At 55.6% G+C, this 20784-nt stretch overlaps 1 protein-coding gene across 8 annotated transcripts; it reads right to left on the bottom strand.

Annotated features, from left to right (window-relative positions):
• Positions 1-326: 326 nt before the first annotated feature.
• On the bottom strand, positions 327-20410 carry ADCY6 (adenylate cyclase 6). 8 transcript variants are annotated; one of them, XM_023257006.2, is made up of 22 exons: positions 20252-20410; positions 15072-15927; positions 11322-11471; positions 10818-10939; positions 10610-10721; positions 10329-10456; positions 9678-9836; positions 9459-9600; positions 9214-9342; positions 8917-8942; positions 8536-8683; positions 8197-8294; positions 7932-8019; positions 7639-7755; positions 7199-7357; positions 6715-6893; positions 5793-5828; positions 5580-5709; positions 4999-5262; positions 3978-4182; positions 3028-3152; positions 327-2827 (listed from the first exon to the last, which is right to left on the bottom strand). In XM_023257006.2, exons 2-22 carry the CDS (start codon positions 15921-15923, stop codon positions 2702-2704), a joined length of 3495 nt encoding a protein of 1164 aa, XP_023112774.1. In that variant the 5' UTR covers positions 15924-15927; positions 20252-20410; the 3' UTR covers positions 327-2701. The 8 variants fall into 8 exon arrangements, with proteins under 8 accessions (XP_023112774.1, XP_023112775.1, XP_044917669.1 ...); XM_023257007.2 differs by having other exon boundaries at positions 15072-15924; positions 20252-20408; XM_045061734.1 differs by lacking the exon at positions 20252-20410 and adding an exon at positions 19100-20124.
• Positions 20411-20784: the final 374 nt, after the last annotated feature.

Here is a 20784-nt window from a genome sequence, read left to right on the forward strand (position 1 = left end):
CCCAAATTCCTATGAGATCAGATGTGTGGGAGCCAGAACTTGGTGTTTGGTTTGGGAGGGGCCAAGGTACAGGAAAGACTACTGAGGGTGTCCTTGACCTCAGGAATGGCAGGTGTCCGAGTAACAAGTCTGGGAAGACACACAATGGTCTTCATGATGCTGAAGGGCCTAGAGTAGTCATGCTCTCTGAAGACACTGCAGCTTCAGCTGGGCAGGGAGAAAACCTGAGGAAACCCTCTAGCCACAGAGGAAAGGCTGCCTCCTATACCTGGCTCTGCCACTTCTGACCCAACCCAGGGCCCAGAACATCTTCAGAGAGCTGGGAATTTTACAAAGAGTTTGATTTTATTGATATTTAAATATATTAAATATTTCACTGAAATACATGGTATACCGCCCTCCCCCACCCCCACAGTGGTTACATTATAAAACCAAAGTCCATGGGCCTCCCATCCACTGACTCCCCCACCAACTGGTGAGAAAGGGGGCAATGGTAGCCCAGGAAAAGGGCATGGCTGGCACTGTGGTATGGGGAGTCAGGGTGTTGGACAGGTCCCTCCCACTTGACAAGAAGCAAAGACAAATCACCCAAGACTGAGGTCTTCCCACTCTGGTCTCCTTACACCCCTATCCCCACCCCAGGGCTCCAAGCAGTCCCTTTCCCATCCAGGGATATGTCTGGGGAGAGGGAGTTGATCTTCTCTCTGGACCAACTAGTCTTTTCCCCTCCTCCTGCCATAGCTAATGAAGTGCCTGATGACCCACTTGACTGATGCATCAAGATCCCCCAAGGCAGGCAGTGCAAGCCAGAAACCAGGCCTCTGCAAGGAGCTCGAGTCAGAAAAGGCATGAGGAAGGGCAAGGGTGCCACCCACCCCTTTCATTCCCCAAACTTAGCAACTCTGGAACCCTCTTCTCTGTCTCTCTAATCATCTTTAACACAAAATGATCTTCAAGCAAAATTCAGGCTAATGCCTCTGGCTTAAATAGGTACAGACAGACAGAGAAACCAAGGCACCAACTAAGTTAGGTGGCAAGGAGGTTGCAGGGAAAGGAGTAAAAGGAAGGCAGAGATAGGAAGGGAATCTAGAGTCCAACCTCCTGACCCTCCTTCCAGCCCTTGAAGGCTTCGTGGAGACTGGGGAGCCAGGAACATGCTAGACTGAGACTGAAGGCTGGGGAAAGCCAAGTTTCAGGTTCCCTTGCCCCATCCCCTAGTACCAGTATCTGGGTCCTCAGAGGGATCCCATGCTACCCCAGTCCCAAAGTATACCACCATCTGGGGAACCCAGGAAAGTCCTGAGGCTCTGCCCGCCAAACCCAGACAGTTCAAGTGCATGGAGCACTGAGGCTCAAGCAGGCGCTTGGGTCCCTGCCCCAGGCAGGGAGACAGTCATGCTGCACACACGGCCCCCAAATGGCACTTAGGGATTTGGCACAAAAAGGACTCCTCTCCCCAGGGCCACCTTCCTCTTGCTGCCACACCCCATGCTACTCCTGTACAACCTAGGCGTCTCTCTCCATCCCTTGAAATCAGAAACCCTGCCTTATTCCCCGAAGACAGAGGCCCACAGGAGAGAGGCAACCCAGGGTGGAGAGCTGAGGAGAACCATAAGGACACACACAGACCTGGAAACAGATACACACACAAAAAGGCTGACAGGCACACACATTACACAGACATACAGGCCCTCCCCAGTGCCAAGACTTGGGAGGACAGGTTTGAGATCAGGGTCACCCTCCTCCATGCCCTGACCCTTTTCTATTTGGCAACAGAAGGGGTAGAGATGCTCTGTGCCCCCTTGCCAGCAGACAGCAAGAGAGCATGGGGGCAGAGTGACCTGATCCTGACCCCAATGGGGCCCTCAGATAAAGAGTCTGGTACCACCCCACTCCCTGGCCAGCCTGCTCTCTTGGGCATCTACAGGTGAACTTCCAGCTCCTGACCTTTTGACATCCCCACATACATGCTTGCTTTCTGGCTGGGTGTTTTCACAGTACCAAAGGAGGCTAGATGCCCCTTTTCCTGGAGCTGTGCAGGAACTAGGGCTAAATCTGAGCTGTCAGAAGTCCCTTTGTTCCCCTTTGGGGACAGATCATGGGACTAGGATTTGGCAAATGGAAACATTCCCCTGAAATATGGACAGAGCAGGGTCCCCAGAGCATCTCCCTCGTCTGCCCTGTGCCTAGGAGGAAGACCCGACTGGGGTGGGGTATCCAAGGCCAGTGCTGGGGATGCAGGCATAGCAGAGGTAAGCATGGAATAGGCACTCCTCATGCCTGCCCCAGTCTTTGTACAAAATATTCCCAGGAAAAAGAGGGAAAGGAAGGGCCCAGCCCTAAGTCTGTTACCCAGACAGACAGGGAAAGGGTAGGCATGGCAAGCTGCCATTTTAATCCCTGCTGCCTCTGCTGCTGCCCTGCCCCCTCCCCTGCTCCCAAAAGCTGGAAGAGAGGAGAGGGAACAGCCCTATCCCAATTAGAAAAGTAAAAGTCACTTGCATAATCCTCTTGGTATCCCCCTGTTCACCAGCCTGAGGGCAGACGAGCATGGTCCAAGCACAGCCTGCTGGGAGGTTCCCTTTTGTGGTCAGCAGGGTCTGGAGGCTCGGTGCCCCCTGCCACAGCTCCACCCAGCGAGCACAGAGTCCACTCAAATGCCCACCTTGGTCCTGTCAGCTGAATGTGTAGTTGGGTCCTGCTAACTGGGGGGGCCCCCATTGAGGAAGTAGGTGGTCATCTCCCCCTTGCCCTTCACCTTGACCACCCCTCGACACTCCAGCTGGTAGCCCTTGGCAGCTAGAACCTGGTACAAGTCCGTGGTCACCTGGGGGATGGGAGGGGAACCCACTTAGCCTGGGATCCTTCCTGCTGCATTTGCAGGGGTCCAGGGGTTTCTAGTCATGCTAGCCCCCCATCCCACACACCCCCAACCACTGAACACTGCCACCCTACCCCTGTCCTAGCTGACCTGCAGAAGCCCTCCGGACCCATACCCTTCCCAGCCTCTGCTCACATCCCCCTCACCTGGATTCGGTCAGGGACCCCCGTGCTGTCCATACGGCTAGAGACATTCACTGTGTTCCCCCAGATGTCATACTGTGGTTTCCGAGCCCCAATGACGCCTGCCACGACTGGGCCCATGTTCAGCCCTGCGATGGGGACAGCAGCAAGAAACAGACTAGTGGATGTTCCAGAGTCAGCCCAGGGAGTCATCCCCCCTCCTGGAACCTTTAGAAGGACCCAGAGAAGAAAAGTGGCAAAGGGACAAGTGTCCTGGTTGTAAAGAATGGAAGATCTGGGTATGTCAGCTGAGCAGCTCCCCTGAGTTAAAACAGCTATTGCTCTAACAGTAGCTAATCAACTGAGTGCTCGCTCTGTGCCAACCACTCTGGTAAGCTTTATGCATTCCATTATTTCATCCCTTCAACAACCCTAAAAGGTAGGTATCATCCCATTTTATAGATAACCTTGTGAAACGTAGAGGAGTTGGGCGACTTGCTAAACAAGCCAGTAGGTGGAACAACCGGAATTTAAACCAGTTATGAGTCCAGAACCCAGTCTGTTAACCATTACTCCCGCCCATCAGCTCCTAGGATATCTGAGAGGAAGTACCTCTTATTGGACTGGCCATAGGTGAGAGTGCAGGTACTAGAGCTTAAATAAACCTGGTTCTGAATCCTAGTTCAGCCACCTACTAGTTGTTTGGCCTTGGCCAAATTATTTAATCTGAGAGTCAGTCTCTATCTGTAAAAGGGGATAACAATGTGAAGATTACGATGTCTCAGTGCCTAGCACACAGTAGGCCCTCAATCAATGATCTCTGTTCTTAATATGAGATGAGCTAGGAGGTGAGAGAAAAGGACATCCCAAAGGATTCCTGATGGGAAATCTGTGATGCCATCCCCAGCCTGATTCCTTGGCCTCACCCAGAAACAGCCCTGGGAAAAAGCTGCCAGGCAAGCGGGCCATCTCACCAATCTTCATCTGGAAATTGTTGAAGGAGTGCTCGTTGATGTGCTTCATCTGTTCCATGAGCCGCATGGCATAGTCAGCCAGGGCAGTGATATGGGAGCGGCCCGCTTGATCATAGGTGCTGGCATTCAGCCCTGAGGCAGCCATGTAGGTGCTACCAATCGTCTTGATCTTCTCCAGCTGCCGGAACCGCTCCTCGCTGATGATCTGGACAGCACAGGGAGACCTGGCTGTCAAGGCAGAGAGGCCAAACCCACCCTGCCCAATGCTCACTCATGCCATGCCTCGGCCTCATCCCCCCCCTTCCCTGTTTCAACAGCTCCTATCCTTTTAGTGAGTGAGTCCCGTCTTCCAGTTAGTGCAGGACTGAGGGAGGAACTTGGAAAATAGGCCTCCTTTACAAGGCAGCCATCAGAACCCCAGGCCAGGACTCAAGCATACAGCTTTAGGCCAACTTCCAAAGCTCGCTCACAAAGCTTCCATAGCTCACAGAACTATAGAAGGGATATTAGCCGTCAATTATTCTAACCCTCACTTTTTGGGAAACTGAGTACCAGAGGGAAGTGACTTTCCTCCAGAACAGTAAATGACCCATTCCTGACCTGGATATTCAGGATACTTCCTCACATTTGCTTCCATTTTCTCTATTGAGGGGCCCATCTTGCTTACTTGGGCTCATGAGGTTCTGTCCAGTTTACTGCCTTCTTATTCAATAACATCCACCCGGTGCCTATCCTGTCCTCTCCGCAGGTCCTCATGTCCTTTGATCCCCAGCAGTGATGACCCTGCCCCACTGGGGCTGACCTCGCTGCCTTGGACACCAAGGGTCCTTGTCCTTGTTTCTGCCATACCTACCCTTACTCCTACCCTAACATCTCTGGGTCCCATCAAACCTCCCTTCCTCCTCCCAATCCAGCCACGCCTCCTCCAATGCTGGCCCTCCTATCCAAAGTTCTCTCCACTGCCCTGGTCCGGCTAGTCTCCCTTAGGCGCTCTGCCAGCACCAACCAACCAGATAAGTACCTCATCAAAGTCAGCGATGATTTCGTTGAGCAGCCGCAGGCACTCGACGCCCTCATTGTTTGCCTCCAGCTCCACATAGAACTCAGAAAAGTTGGCAATGGAGGCAAACATGACGGCCACACACTCACACGACTGATAGTAGAGCTCATCGTTCCGGCGCTCCCGGGCCAGGAAGTGGGCAGCCACGTCCTTGGGCAGAATGTTATGGAGCAGCCTTCGGTTGTATGCCTGCAGCTCCTCCATCTCCTCCTTCTCCCCTGTTGCCTGTGGACACCACACCCATCACCCACTGCCCAACATTCACAAGAGATAGGTGCAGTGGCCAGTGCCTGGAGACGGGCATCAGAGGGAATCACGGGGAAGAAGAAAGGCATGGACAGATGAGGCCTGAAGAACAGGCAAAGGGGTGATAGGGGCAGGGACAGAATGAGGCAGGGATAGGGGATGGGCACACAGAAGGCGTGGGGCCAGGGTGGGCTTGGTGCGGCCTGAGCCTTGGCCAGCTAACAAGATGCATTTCTGGCTTGACCCAGATTCTGTCCCCAGGATCCTCCCCCTGCCCCAGAGGCCCACTCAGTCACCTGCAGTTTCCAGAGGAAGTCCAGACGAGCAGTTGATTCCACCTGCTGGGCATGCAGATACAGCGCCAGAGCAAACACCAGCAGAATCACGGGGGTCATGTATTTGAGTGCTACCCTCCCTGCAGCTGGGCTGAGGGTAAGCAGAGTCAAGCTCAGTGTCTGCAAGAGACATGTGGCAGTCCTGGCCTTTCCTGCCCCAGAGCCCTCACTTACCAGTCCAGCCCGTCGAAAGTCTCATTGGAAGAAGCCCTGGCAGGAAGATACAAGAGACAAAGTCATCAGTTCTTGGGTTGCTGGGTGGGGGCAGGGAAGGGGAGACAGAAACTGCATTTACTGAGCACATAGCACAAAATAAGGCACAGGGCCAGGGCTTGTGCTTATATTAACTCATTAAGAGCAGAGGTTATGAGAAGGTTCCACTCCTAGCTCCTCCACTTACCAGTTCTGTGACCTGGAACAAGATGTTTAACTCTAGGCCTGTTTCCTCATCAGTAAAAGAGGGACAAGATCTAAACAGTGCACGCAAAAGGCCTAGCGTGGCACCTGGCTTGGAGTAGGGCTTCAACAAATATCACTGTAATCTCTACAGCCATCTACAATCTAGGTGCCACTGCTATTTTACAGATGAGGAAACTGAGGCTCAGAGAAGTTAACTTACCTGTCTAAGGTCACATAGCTAACAAGAGGCAGAGTGGGGTTCATACCCAGTGGACTCCAGAGGCTTTTCCTACTACACAGAGCTATGCGATGGGGTTTGCAGAGGAAAAGCCAGTGTGGTGTCCCAGGCAAAGCCCTTAATCAGGAGTCAAAAGTTTTTGTTCCTAGCCAGGGCTCTGCCACCAAGCAGCTGTGTGGCCTAAGAGAATGGGTATGAAAGCACCATGCAAATGAGAGAAGGAATTCTTTAAATGTCTAGCCTAAAGACACAGGGACTTCCCAAGACTGGGGTTTCCTTGGGGTGACGGTCAGGGGTCATATGCTGGGAGCTCCTCTACTGCCTCTTTTCCTCCTAAAGGTGAGGAGTGTGAGTGGTGACATTGCGAGGGCACAAGAGGCCTGGGGACCAGAAAAATCACAGTGACCCAGAAGGGTCAGGAAGCTCACAGGGGATTAAAGGGATTGAGGATAAACTCACAAGCCATGGACACCAAGCAGCAGGTCATAGTTGTCAAAGATGGTGGCTGGGGGGCCCAGCAGAAGCAGCACCAAATAGATGAGCCCGAGGACAAAGATCATTGCCAACTTCCCGATGCTACTGATGTGTAGGAAGACAGAGCTGGCCAAGAGACTCAGCAGCATGTTCCCAACGAAGTACTGGGGAGCAATGGCAGAGGTGGTGTTGGACGAAGACAGAAGTCATGCCCTCCCCCACCCAGTCAGGAAGAGCACCGCACTTCCCTGCCTGACCTAAGCTCCCCTCCACAACCTCAAACCCAAACCTCCTTCACCTTCCACAGCCAGCCCCACACCACTCCAGGACCCCCAGATGTTCCTCCAGTAGGAACTCTGGTGAGATCCTGGGTCCCCATTGCCTGTCAGCAGGTCTGGCACAGAGGAGTCAATAACTAGCACTGATTAGGAACCCCCCACCCCATCCCGCCTGAACATGGCTTGGACACCTCAGGGAAGCTGCAAGTGGGTGCGGTGCCCTCACACAGGGGAGCATCCAGGCCCAGAGAGTAATTGAGCTGCTGCAGGTGGCAGGCAGTGATGTCAGCAGGTGTTACATTCAGCATCCGGGCTGCACAAGTCCGTATGGGGGTGTGGTTACAGGTGAACTGCAAAAGTTGAGGGAGGCATATCAGGGTACGCATGGAGGAGAGGGGCTCAAGGGCCATGCCTCAGTGCCTTATACCCTGGAGGTCAAAGTTCTCACTAAAGGATGACAGGAGATGGGGAGAGCAAGGAGAATGGGGGACTAGAGTTAACCCCACCCCCTCCTTTGGGATAACAACCTCTTGGAGGGCAGGAAATGGGTCTTATTCCTTTCTGTAGCCCCAAAGCCCAGAGCAGTGCTTGGCATAGAGGAGGGGTAGAAGAATCCCCACTTGACCTTTACCATGTTGGCGATGGCAGAGGTGAACACAAGCAAGACTGAAAAGATGCCAACCGCAGTGCTGTGTGCCCGAGAACGGACAATGCTGCGGGAAAGGCGTTGCAGGGCCTTGGGGAAGAGCTGCAGACAGGCAAGAGACCGAGAGTTAGAGACTGTGTCAGCCAAGGGGTAAGGCCAACCAGGGATGGGGCCCAGTAAGGGAGGCCTGGCCTTCTCTTCCCTCTCCCTGCATGATTCCTCACCGCCCCGGCCCAACTTGCCCTCCCCAACCAGCCCTGGAAGAACCCCCAACATACAGAGCCACAGGAGTACACGGCACAGGTCAGCACAGTGATCAGCAACAGCAGGAAGATACTGGCATAGATCCCAAGAAGCAGAGTTGAACTAGGGCAGAAGAGGGCCAGGGAAAATGTTACTCTGGAAGTCCTGGGCATCCTTGTCCCACTCCCCAGATTGGCAGGGTACAGGCTCCCAGGACTGTGAGCTTGCATGGGTGTTTAAGAAGGTTCTGGGAAGTGGTGGAGGGAAGAGAAACAGAGCAAGGAAGGGCGGGGCTCTCACTGTGGGAAGACGAGGAGTTGGATAAAGCAGATGAAGCAGAAGACCAACAGCGCACAGGCTACGTAGGCTCCGAAGCGGGGGTCCACCTTCCGCGAGTACTGAGGGAGAAGAGGCTGAGCTGGGGGCTGGGCTCTGCCCTGGGGGAGGCAGGCCACTGCCAGGGGCCTCAAGTAGGGGCAAGCAGTGGCTCAATTAATAGGAATCCCCACTGTGCCCTGTGGTCACCCCCCAATCCTCAAAAAACCTGCTGATCCCTCAGTTGTGCTCAGCCTCCCCCCCTGAACCTCCCCTCCTACCCCGGCCCTCATCCCCCTTTGCCCTTAGCCTTTGGGGGCAAACCTTCTTTTCAAGATCCTCTCTCTGGAAGGTGAGCAGGAAGCGGCGCACATGGTCCTTCCGTAGTTGATCGATGCTGCGGGCATCGATGGCACGGCCCAGGAACTCATCTACCTCATCCTCAGGGTTCAGGGCATCTTGGGCACCCCGGCTGAGGGCAGGGGACATGGCTTCACCAGGGGCATGAGCATTACCACGTGAGAGGCAATGAGAAAGGAAGGGCATGGGCAGCACCCAAAGAATGGAGTAGCTGTGTGGCACCTACTCCCACACGACACACCTACAGTCCAGGAAAGAGGGGGGATCTCGGCTCCCCCACAGCCCTGTCCCAGGGTGTAAGTGCCTTCTCCCTCCCCTTCCTCCCTCCTCAATAACCTGACTTACTTGTCTTTGCTGGAATCATCAATGCCCTGGAGAAAGGGACAAAGTGTGCAATGGGGTGAAGGGCAGACCATCTTCGCCTCCACAATCCCTTCCCCATTCCCAACACTGTGCTGAGTGTTCCCCCCGTGTACTTTGGAGGGGCTTAGGACCCCTGTTATGAAGTCACCCCTCCTGCCCCCAGTACCAGAAGTCATACACGGAGATGTATGAGCCACAACAAGGAAGGCCAAAGAGGGAAGAGGGGCACAGCGTGTTAGGAAGGTGAGGCCTCAGGTCCTAGTGCTGTGGACCCCTCACCATCTGGCGGAAAGCCTTGGAGTCCTTGGTCCGGGAAAAGGCGCGCTCAGGCACCCAGCGTGGCATCAGTCCTTCCATGGAGTTGGCCCGTGTACGCTGCAGCTTGGCCAGCATGGCCTTCTCCTCTTTCTGTGCAGGAAGCACGGGCACAGTATCAAAAGAGGGTCCCAGACAAGATGTCTGTTTGCTCCCTGCATTTGCCCTTCTCCCTGCCTGCCCCCACCCCCACCCCACCCTGGACTGACCCGTTTCTGGCTGGCTCCCAGGATGAGGAAGGTCTCAATATGCTGCTCCTTGAGGTATGCATTACGCTCACCACCACGGCCTGGCTCCACCTCATAATCCCCATTCAGGTACTGCAGTGTGGCCCGAGTGATATGGATGCGGCTGTGAGGGAACAGGAAGGTGAGACCTGGGCTAGCCCACCTCACTCCCATCCCTGGCCACCCGGACCCGACACTCACCCGGCCCGGCCCCCCGCCTCCATGTGGTTGGCCAGAGTCACGTCATTGGACCACACATCGAATTGCCATTTCCGCAGACCAAGGACGCCACAGTGCACACGCCCGCTGTGGATGCCCACGCGCATGTTCACGTTCACACCTGTCACCTCACGCACCAGCCTGGGAGGAGGCGGCTCCGGCTCAGCTTCTGGCACAGACATCCCCACCCCCAGCCCAGAACTCAGGCCCTTCACTCCCCTCAGAGCCAAGCAGGCAGGGACAGACCCAGATGCCAGACATGCGAACACAGCCTTGGCTGGACACGGGCAAAAGGCTGCGTGGGTCTCAAGGACAAATGTTTGAGAACTGTGTTCACCAGCATCCTGTGGAATTGAGCTACAAAGGGAGGAGTCACTGCTCTCCCCTTAGGCTTGCTCAACTAGCATTCTCACCAGCCCAAATCCCCTCACCATGGCTCCCCTACCCTGCCTGGCTGGCTGGAGTCTAAAGTGCACAAGCTGAAGAAAGATCCATTCCCCTCCCAGGCGATGGATCTCCAAGACAGAGAAACAGCCAAAACTGAGAAAAAAATCCCAAGGACACATCAAAGGGTAAGAGCTGGTGGGGGCACCCTCAGTTCCAGGGAGCCTGCCTGGGAGGGACACTGCTTACGAGATGGCCTCGATCATGTCCACCCCCATCTCCACACAGCAGTGGGCATGGTCTGCTCGGGCTTCCGGCAGCCCCGACACACAGTAGTAACAGTCCCCTAAGATCTTGATCCTCAGGCAATGATTTTCCTAAAGGGGAGAGAGTTGGAGACAGTCACTCCCACTCTCTTGCCCACCCAGCTCCCTCACTGAGTCACCATCTAGCCCACTCTCCCAGGCCGCTCCAATGAGGCTATGTTCTCACCACATGCAGCCCTGCCCCCCCAGCCCCAGCACCCTCACCGCAGCCAGTTTGTCAAACCGGGCAAAGAGCTCGTTCAGGGTCATGACCAGCTCCTGCGCAGTGCACTGGGATGCCAGGCTGGTGAAGCCTTCAATGTCTGCAAACAGGATGCTGTGGACAATGGGGAGAAGATGGAAGGGCCACGTGGCCCTCAAAGACTCCCAGGTCCCCCCATCCCTCCTGGGATCCTCCCACCCCCAACCCTACCTGACATTGTCATGCTTCTGTATGTAGATCTTGTGGAACATCATGTCTTCTTTCTTTGTGTTGATATCTTCTTTCATCTCCATGGCAACGTGCTGGGGCAACACTGATAGCAGCAGCCGTTCCTAGACCAGTAGTTTCAACAGGGCACCACTATCTTCTTAGCCTCATACTGTAATTCCTCCTGGTGCCCCCACAACCCCAGAGGCCTCCCAGACCCCCCTGGAGACCTGAGCTTCCCTTCTGGACCTCCCCTATTACAGTCTACAGCAGAGATACCTCACAGCCCTCTCTGACCACCCCCACGCAACCCCTCACTCATGCTCCCATTTACGCCCTCCCAACTTCAGACAGGACAGGAACCCCAGTGTCACAGGGCCTGTGCTGTGCACAATCGGGGGAACCATTCAGACTTATTCCACGGAGTGGTACAAGGCAGCAGATCTAGCATACAGGTTATCTGGAGGTGAGGTGGGGGAAGGCCTTGGACAGGGAGAACAGCCCCACCTGCTGCCGATTCTCATGCTGCAGGTGCAGCCGGGCCTGGATGTAACCACGGGTCTCCTGAAAGGCCTGGCGCTGAGACACCTCAGCTGGATAGTGTGTGCAGATGCCAATGACGTTGGTGCAGAGGAACAGCAGCATGTTGGCACCAAGCTGCAAGAGGGTGGCAGAGGCAGAATGATGACCACACCCCACCTACGCACAGGTGCAACTTGCTATCCTCTCTGTGGATGCATTGCTTCGGGAAGGAAGCCCAGATCCTGTGCCCTGTCTGTCCCCAAGCTCTCCCCACCCCTGTAATACACTTCCTTCTTCTCCCACAGGACTCTGGACCCCTGCCTGGATCACTCCACAGCTAGAAATGAGAGCTTCTCACAACTCCTGGGAGCACAAGCACCAACCAGGGCAAGGTGGGTCATGGGGCCGGGGCCCGGAACACTATGACTTCCTGCCCCACAATCAGCCCAAACAAAAGACAAATGCTGCTCCTTCTGCATGTGGTTCTCCTCACACGACAACACCCAGGAGACTCGAGCTCTATATCCTCCTGTGAATGCCCAGGACAAGTCATCTCATCTCTCTGGGTCTCTGTTTGCTCATCTAGAACCTGGAGCGGGACAATAAGAAGATTTCTAAGGTTCCTCCCTGCTCCGACATAACTTGATAGAATAATAATTATTATTATAATCACTGGAACTAATTTGCTGGCTGTCTCCAATATGGCTGGCTTCTATAGCTGCCTCCTATACAGTAACTAATGGATTTCCTACAACTCTATGAAGTGAAACTATCTCATTTTAAAGGTGAGGTACTCAAGCACAGAGAAACTAAGTAATTTGCCCAAGATCACACAGCTAATAGTGGCTGGTGTGGGACGTGAATCCAGGACAGTCAGACTCCAAAGCCTCTGTCCAAACCCTACTGCTGGTACATTCCAGATTTCCAAGATTCCTACTCACTCCACTCACCCAAGCTCTTGAGGTCCAGCCCCATAGCCCAGGCTTGGGAGTCATCAATTCGACTATCACGAAAAACTCTTCCTAACTAGGAAGTGTTGCCACCATGCCCAGCACCCCCAATACTTGGCACAGCCAACCCCCATGCCCTAGGACCCTGATCTCAGGATGACCACCTCTCAATCAGCATCAGTAGCACTGACTGGAGAGCATGTCTAAGAATATCTGGCCTCAGTGTTTCTGGAAATTCAGGGGTTAACCTGGCACTTGTGGCTCCACCCGAGTTGGCTGGGGCAGGGCTCTGGTTTGGGGAGAAGGGAGGGAAAGAGCACCAACTGGAAGAAAGGAATTCTGGGCTCTGCCCAGAACCAGAACCAGTCTTGCAAACTTGGGAAGGTCAGTTCATCTCTGGGACCTCAGCTTCAATTTTCTTAGGTAAAATGGGGGGGGGAGATTCAGCAAACCCCCAGCTATTTCTAGCTCTGACCCTCTAGGACTGGCCTCCCAGCTTTCCTTCCCGGTCCAGCTCACAAGGGCCCCCCTCCCAGCAGCAGGGGTGAAGAGGGGGGCACATTATCTCCCTCAGGAGTTTCTAAGAATAGCCCCCAGTCGGGGAGAAGGGAAGGGGGGTAAACCAGGCAACTTCCCTTCCTGGCCCCAGGAGCCCAAGAGGAAAAAGTGAGTCATGGTGGAGGGAAGGGGAAGGGGGACGAGAGACTGAAATAGATCTGTACACAGACCCCTATCCCACTGTGAGAAAAAATGGATGCCAGGGCACTAGAGGAGATTCCAGGCTGCGCCAGGGTCACTGGGTGAAACTGCTCAATGTGTCTGAATGAGTGGGTCAGAGGAGAATGAAGCCTCCTTCCCATGAGCAGGGCTGGATCTGGAAAGGGGCTGCCCAAGGAGCCTAGAAAGGAGGCCACAGACCCACACCATCCAGACACCCATAGGCCAACTGAACACAGGGAATCATTCTTAGTTCAGAGAAGGGGTATGGGCAACCCTGGCTCTAAGGACTGGCACAGGGGCAGGGGTGACTTTCTCCCCTCGCCCCAAGAACGTGCATGCTGAGACCTACTGGGTAAGGCTGCAGCTGGGTGCCCCTGGGGAGGCAGGAGGCTGGAAGAGTCCTGGCCTCCATGAGGCTGCACCTCCCCAATCAAGCCTTGGGCCTGGCTCTGGGCACCATGCCAGCTGCAAGCAGGGAAGAGACACCCACCTACCCCTGGCCAGCCAGAGAGCTGGCTTCCTCCAAGCTCTTCCTTCCCCAGGAGGGTAGTCCAATTCCAAAGCCCAGCACAATAGCTACCTGGTGAGAAGTGGGGGGCCCGCAAGGACAGAAAGACCCTGGCCCTTTAAGAGGTCTGGCTGCCTTGTGGGTGCGTGCTCCACAAACAAATGGGCTATAAAGTTACTTTTAAAAAGGTACGTTCTGTTCCGGAGCACAAGCTGGGCGGAGAAGGGCATCATGCCAGAGCACCCAGCTTCTCACCCTGGGAGCCCCAGGCAACTTCCTCTTTGTGGGTGGGGCTAGGGTGGGCTACAGGCCACAAACCCTAGACAAGGCAGAGGCCAATTCCCTCAAAACTTGAGCAAGACAGACACCCTCAATATCAGGGTACCAGCACAGGGATCATGAGGTGTGTTGGTTAGGGGCCGTGTCTAGAGCAGCCCCTGCAGATCAGCTGGGCAAGATGTCCTGGTCTCTGCTCCCTGGTCAAGGGGATGACCTGAGATGGCCAACTCCACATGCTCCTGTCTCTCTGAAAGGGACTTCTGAGAGGGCCCTTCCCTGAGTACCATCCCCTACAGCACTCCCACACCTCCCTGTCCCCAGGTGAGAACCCTGCCCTGTCGGGTTCTACTCCACTCTGGGAGAGGGTGGAGACCTAACAGCAACATCATGAGGTAGATACTATTTTTATCCCACATTTACAGACTGGGAAGAAGGCTGGGAGAGAAGTAAGGTTAGTTGTCTAAGAGCTCACAGAAAAGAACGCAGCCCATTGGACAACCAGGTCTGCCCGGAGCCAAGCCTTGATTTCTCACTCAAATACCATGCTGTCAAGCCCCACCCCACGCACCACTCAGAACCCAGATGCAATAGCTGGCATGGGCAGAGAACCTCGAGGCAGGGCTGCCAGACCCCTGGTGCTCAGTGGGAGGAGGGTAGGAGGAGATCAGACCCTGATGCCCCTCTTCCAACCCCACTCAAATCACTCCCAGCCCAGGAGAAAATGAATCCTACTTATCACCCTCCGCGTCCTTTTAGAGACTGCCTTGGTCCAGGAGAGAAGCAACTCCTCTCTTGCTAACTCCACCCAAACCCCGCTTGCTCCCTCCAGGTCACCACCTGAAGCTGCTTTTCAGGAATGGCACCAAGGCCTGCGTCTCATGTATCGACTTGGGGCCAGAGATGTCGCCAACACTGCTCTCTCAACCCCACTCCTGGCCTGGGGCTAAACATCACATTCCCACTTCCAGCCCTACATCAGGTCTATGGGCTACACGATTTCAGGTGCCTCAGGCCAAAGAGCTGTAAACCGTGGCCCTTGGTTGAGAGTACAAGCTGGGTCCTGGGGCCCTCCCTCTCCTCAGCAGTGCCCTCTGCTCCAGATCCCAGATGGAGCCGAGCCGACCCCTGAAACCTCGCCTCCCATCATCTGCCCTTCCTCTTGGACACAACCAGACATCCCTACACCCAGTCCCCACCCACCCTCGATTACCAGACCCCTTCTCATTCCCGGGCTGGTGCCCCCAAGCACTACCCTGTGCCTGCTTCCTGACTACGCACCTGCTTCCAGAGGAAGGCATCACCATGGTTGAGCTGCCAGGCCAAGATCAGATGCAGGGTGGAGAGGCCCAGGCCACTGAAGACAGCCGCCCGCATGCGGATGGGTAGGAGCGTGTAGGTGATGTAGACAAAAAACACGGGGCACCAGAGGCCCACAGAGGGGCTGCGGGGGTTGGCTGCCAGGGCACCCCCAACCTGCACGGCTGCCAGGATGCCCAGCACCACATAGCTCACCACCCACATGGAGTCCTGGCGGAAGCTGTGCCGGTTACACACCACCATGAGCGCTACGAAGAGGGCGGCGGCACAGGCCAGTAGGGCCACATAGGCAGGCTGAGGGCGGGCAGGTGCAGCATGAAAGGCTAGCAGCACGGCCGTCAGCAGCACCAGCACGGCCATCAGCAGCGTCAGGCTGCTCTGGTTCATCTGAAAGAAGTACCGCTGGTACAGGCGCTCCAGCTTGGCCGAGCGGAACTGCTTGGACTGGAACACCTGGGCCAGACGGCGCCAGCAAGACCGCCTACCCCGGGCTGCCACGTCGGGTGCCACCTCGGCTGCCCCGACCGCCGCCATCGCCTCAGTGTCCTCAAAGCCGAGGGCCACCGCCCGCAGCCCCGGCTCCTTGCCCGGGCCACCTCTCCGCATGAAAGTCTCATCCTGCCAGGGGCACCGAGGAGGAGCTGCAGGGGTGGGGCTGGGGGGCTGTGCATCCCGGAGGCAGCTCATATAGCGCGGTGTGCAGAAGCCGCTGGTCCGAGTCCCACGGCGTGGACGCTTCTGCCCATTGCGTTCACCCCAGGCTGTTTTCCGTTCATCCACCTTGGGGACCAGGAGGCCACTAAACCAGGACATGCTGCTGAGAGAAGGGAACGAGTTGGTATTAACACCACCGTCACGGCCTACCGCCACCAGTAGCTACATAAACCAAGTACTTCCACAGCCAAGCTAAACGCTTCCGACACACCACTCACATAAAAGTATGGAGGAGGACGACGGGATCCCCATTCAGCAGGTGAGGAAACCGAGACAGAAGCAGGCGGGTAACTCGCCCTACATCAAGCAGCCACGGATGTGTGGGAACCAAGATTCTAACCCAGATCTGCCGGACTCCAAAGCAGTACACTTCAACATTCACCTCTTCCCTAAAAAGCACTGATTTCTTGGTGGTTACAAGCTCGAGTGCCTGTGTCAATAAGCAAAGGAGGTCTGGGAGGAACTGAAAAGTCCACTCCCGAGCACCGGGGCAGGCACCACACCAGCACATAGCCGGCACGGGCAGCCCAGTGGAGCCTGATCTTCTGATTTTCAACAGAAGCTGAAAAAAATGTACATTTTAACATGACATCTCCTGAGTTTTAAATGCTGGCAAGTAACTCACATTTTTCAACACTGCAAGCCAAATAAATCACGTCTATGGAATGAATTCAGCCTGTGAGCTGCCAATCGGTGACCTCTATACAAAAGGGAATCTCTTTCTACATTGTTCCTCATCGTACTCACACCATGCACACTTCACCAAGCCAAATTCAACTTCTCCCTCGGGTCACAGCTTAGATGGAACTTCCTCAGGGAAGATGTCCCAGCTCCCCCACCCACACTAAATTTGGCCCCCTGTTTACCCTCTGTACATTTCCTCCATAGTACTTATCACAATTAAATTGTCCCTTGTTCATGTGTCCCCACCCCTCTCACTATAAACTTTTGTGAGGGTAGGGATTGTCCTGTGTTGCTTAGCACCTTAGCCCCAGCACCGAGTACTGAGCCTGGCTCATGGTAAGGACTCAAGAAATGTATGTTGAAAAGACAGAGAGAAAGCTCAAGGGCACTGGCATAGAGCAGCTACTGTGTAATAATAATAAAGAGTGATAATCCTATGATTCTTCATCTTTCTCACCGCACTCCAGTTCTATTAGCCTCCTTGCTGGTCCCCAACACACCATGCACGGGGCGGCCTGGGACTGCGGTGCCCGCTGCCTGGACTAAGAGCTCCTCCAGGTCACAGCTCAAGTGTTCCCTTATCAGTGAGTCTTTCCCTGACCGTTCTATTAAAATAGCAACCCCCTTTCCTGGAGCTCCCTATCTTTCTTCCCAGCTTCATGCTTTATTTTTCTCCACAGCTCTTATCAGCAACTGCCATTCTATATATTTTCCTTATTTGTTCATTGTCTCTCCTCACTGGAATGTCAGCCTCATGAAGGCAGGGATTTGGGCCCATTTCGCTCTCTGCTGTATCTGCAAACACCTAATAGGGTCTAAATAAGTGTTCCTAGAGTGGATGGGTAGATAATATTTTCTCTGTGCTTTAAACTCTTCGAGGTGCCTTTCACATACCCAATTCCATCTGATCTTCACCAAAGCCCTGCGAAACTGCTCCTGTGGCCACCTTGCACACAGATTTGACAGGGGGAGGGAGGGAGGGAGGGAGGGAGGGAGGGAAGGAAGGAAGGAAGGAAGGAAGGAAGGAAGGAAGGAAGGAAAGAAGGGAGAAGGAAAGAAAGAAAGAAAGAAAACAAGGTCCATAGCAGTTCTATACAGCTGGCCCAAGTTACAGAGATCCTAGGTCACCAAATCAGCCCCAGATCTCAGGTCTCCTGGAGGGTAGTGCCTTCAACTGGGGTGGGGAGGACTCTATGACAATACCCTCAATGTGTCTCCTAGCTGAGAGCAGCTCAAGAGAAAGTGTGGATAAGAGCATTCTCGTCCACAGATGCCTGTGTCTCTAACAGGGCCACACTCCTCCATGCCCACAGGGCACCCTGGGGCTCTTTGTATTTAAACCTTCAGAGCTAGCAGCCTTGACATTTGTCCTCACTGGGGGGGGGGGGGGGGGGGGCGGGGGGGAGTAATGCCCACAGGATCAGCAGCTCAAGGCAGACAAGTGGCACTTCGAGCAGAAGCAGACACCCAGAGGCCCACTAAACAGAAGGCAGACTGGGGACCTCTCTGCATGCTAGAGACCCACATCCCTGGATCACTCTCAGCCAACTTCTCTCAGCATCCCTTCTCCCGTATCCCACAGAGCACCGTGCCCTCCTAACATCACCAACAGCACCCTCTGGAGGGACAGATCAGAAATCCAAGACTTTGGGTCAGGTTGGCATTTGGAAAAAGTCACCAAAGGAAGCCTGGCTCTTCAAAATACTTCATTAGAAGCACAATTTTTGGAGCAAGACCAGGCTTCAAACCTTAGGGTAATTACATGCTGGCTGCACAGCCTTGAACAAGTTACTATCTCCCTGTATCAGTTTCTTCATCTGTAAAATGGGAAAAGTAATAGTCATGAAAAAAATCCAACAGTATCTTTCACATAACACACACCCGATAAATGAGTTCTTCTCCCCCACCCTATACCACTTTGAACCCAAAACTCTGCCAGCGTCCAAGAAATGGAAAGACAGAAGAGCCACAAGCAAGAACACACATCTCCCCAGCCAGTCAGACACCTGGTTCTATCAGTCCCCACGTCCTTGGCTGTCAGTCCCCAGAGCTGCTGGAGACAAAGCCCAGAGCGAGCAGGTTTCCCACCACCCCTACCATGACATTTTGCTTCAGCCTCCTCCTACTTGCCAGTCCCCTGCCCTGTATTAACCATTCCTCCCCCCGCTTGAAATGGCCCAGACCTCTGTTCCCAAAGGACCTGTTTCTGGCCATGTTCCCAGCCTCCTGGAAGCACATCCTAGCATCTGGCTCATACCCACAGAGGAAGGGGCAGACACTGTCCAGGAGAATGCATGACCATCCCCAGAACACTCTGACTCCCCAAGAGGTTAGCTTCCGAGTTATGTAACTGTCCAACGAACTGCAACCACCCCACCTGGGACTCCACCCCAAGCACCACTGCCCACCTTGGAGAACTCACCAGGCTGCTAGCACTCCTGGCACCCCAGACTAGGCCGGTATGACAAGGAACAAGGGAGGGGACTGCTCAAAGCCACAAAACTTCCCTACATGGTCCCCCAACCTTCGTTGTCCAGAAATAATCCGTCACTCTGAACCACAGACCACCTCCCTCTTCCCCTGCCTCCAACCTTTTCCGCCCCTGGGTCCTGGTCCCTTGCTCTCTCTCACAGATGTGCTGCTCCAGACACCAGCTCCCACAGCCAGAGCCACATCCATTCAGCTTGGCAGTTGGAGGCCCAGTGCCTCCCAGACCTCAAGTCCCTCCCAACACTGATCCTCCGGCTTGAGACCCAGAGTCTGAAGCAGGCCAAGGCCCAGCCCCAAGGATAGCTCTGCCCACTGCTTTGCCCAAACCCTCTTCCTGGCCACCTCTGTCTGTCCCTGCCCCTGCCCTCCTTGGCAGAAGGAGGCTCCAGGGGATTTAAAGTGACTTCAGAAAGTTCATGGTAGAAGGCGCTGCCCAGGCAGGGCCCTTCAGTGCCAGCACCGCCCACCATGCTGGGAAGTGGGCCTCAATTCCAGGCCTTTCCAGATGTAGAGGAGCCTCCCCCAAGGCCTGTATCTGGAGGTCCAGGATTGCCTTGGCCTGGCTTCCCCGGCCTTCAGTCTCCCTGAAGACCGCAGAAGGCTCCCACTTCCACACCCAAGCACACAACCCCCACTAGGATTTTCCACCCACAGGGGTGTTCTAGTAAGGGGAGGGTATGGGGAAAGAGTCCCCATCTCGGGATTCCACCTCTAGGTTTTCGGTCAGGCCACGTTCAGAATAAAGTCTGCTCCCCACCCTGGCCCCCTGCAGCGGGCAGTGACACCACCCTTTTCATCGCCAAGCTCTGGGGTTAGGGGAGTTGGGGGGAACTCCTGCAGGCAGAGGGCATTCCCTCCTGCCGCCCAGACTGCCCTCCTCCCTTAAACACAATCACAGTCTACCCCAAACTCGGAGGCTCACCCCACAGCCCCTCTGCGAAAACCTCACCCAGTCCCTCCCCCAATACATGCCTTTCCCCGGGTCCCAGCAAGCCTGGCACTCGCTTCGGGTGGAGGAAGGGGGTGAGGGTGGGAGCCTTGACCCCCCATCTCCTCCCCGATTTCTCAGTCCAGCCCCAATGGCCTCAGGCTCGCCTCCAAACACTATCGAGCCTCCCCATCGCGCGCTTCTGTGCCCCCAACAAAAAACCCTCACTCTCGGGAGCCGCGCGGAGTCTTCACGCCCCCCCCCCCCCGAGACCCGAGCGCCCAGCGCCGCCGCTCCCCTCCACCGCTCCTCCGCGCGGGCTCACCTGCCTGCCGGGCTCCGCGCCTCCCCCGGGCCCCCGCCCCGCCACCGCCGCGGGCTCCGGCCGGGCGGCCGGCCGTCCCGCGGTCCTGCTCCGTGCCCGCGCGTCCCGGCCGTCCCTCCCGCTGTCCGCAGTCCGCCCGGCCCGCGCCCCCTCCTAGCTGGCCAGCGCAGCCGCCCTCTACCCCGGATCCAGAAGTCCCCTCCCCGCCGGCTCCCGGACTCCCCGCCTTAAAGGCACAAGCTCCTATTGTCTGGGCGCCCCCTCCCCCTCCGCCTCCCGAGCCCCGCGCGGGGGCCCACTCCCCTTCCGAGGAGCCGGGTAGGGGTGGGGGAGCCCGAGCAGCGCCCCTCCCTCCGCGCGCCCCCTCCTCTCTCCGGCCGCTCCCTCCCCCAGTCCTGGGAAAACAAGTGGCTTCTGTTCTGGGATCAAGACCCTAGGGGAGGGGGCCGTCCCGCCCGCTGCCCCTTCCCTCCACCCCCTGGATGCCTCCTGCAGCGTTCTCCGCCCACCCTCACCCAGGGGTCCCCGGGAGC

The sequence above is a fragment of the Felis catus genome, chromosome B4 (assembly GCF_018350175.1).
Source record: "Felis catus isolate Fca126 chromosome B4, F.catus_Fca126_mat1.0, whole genome shotgun sequence".
Taxonomy (NCBI): domain Eukaryota; kingdom Metazoa; phylum Chordata; class Mammalia; order Carnivora; family Felidae; genus Felis; species Felis catus.

Excerpts from the sequence above, each read along its gene's own strand:
- ADCY6 (XM_019834866.3), bottom strand. The coding sequence starts at position 16,335 with ATGTGCTGGTGTGGTGCCTGCCCCGGTGCTCGGGAGTGGACTTTTCAG. Across the intron at positions 9,343-9,458 it reads TGGGAGCCAGCCAGAAACGG|AAAGAGGAGAAGGCCATGCT; the intron begins GTCAGTCCAGGG and ends CTTCCTGCACAG. Across the intron at positions 7,756-7,931 it reads CCGTGTACTCCTGTGGCTCT|CTCTTCCCCAAGGCCCTGCA; the intron begins GTATGTTGGGGG and ends GCCTGTCTGCAG.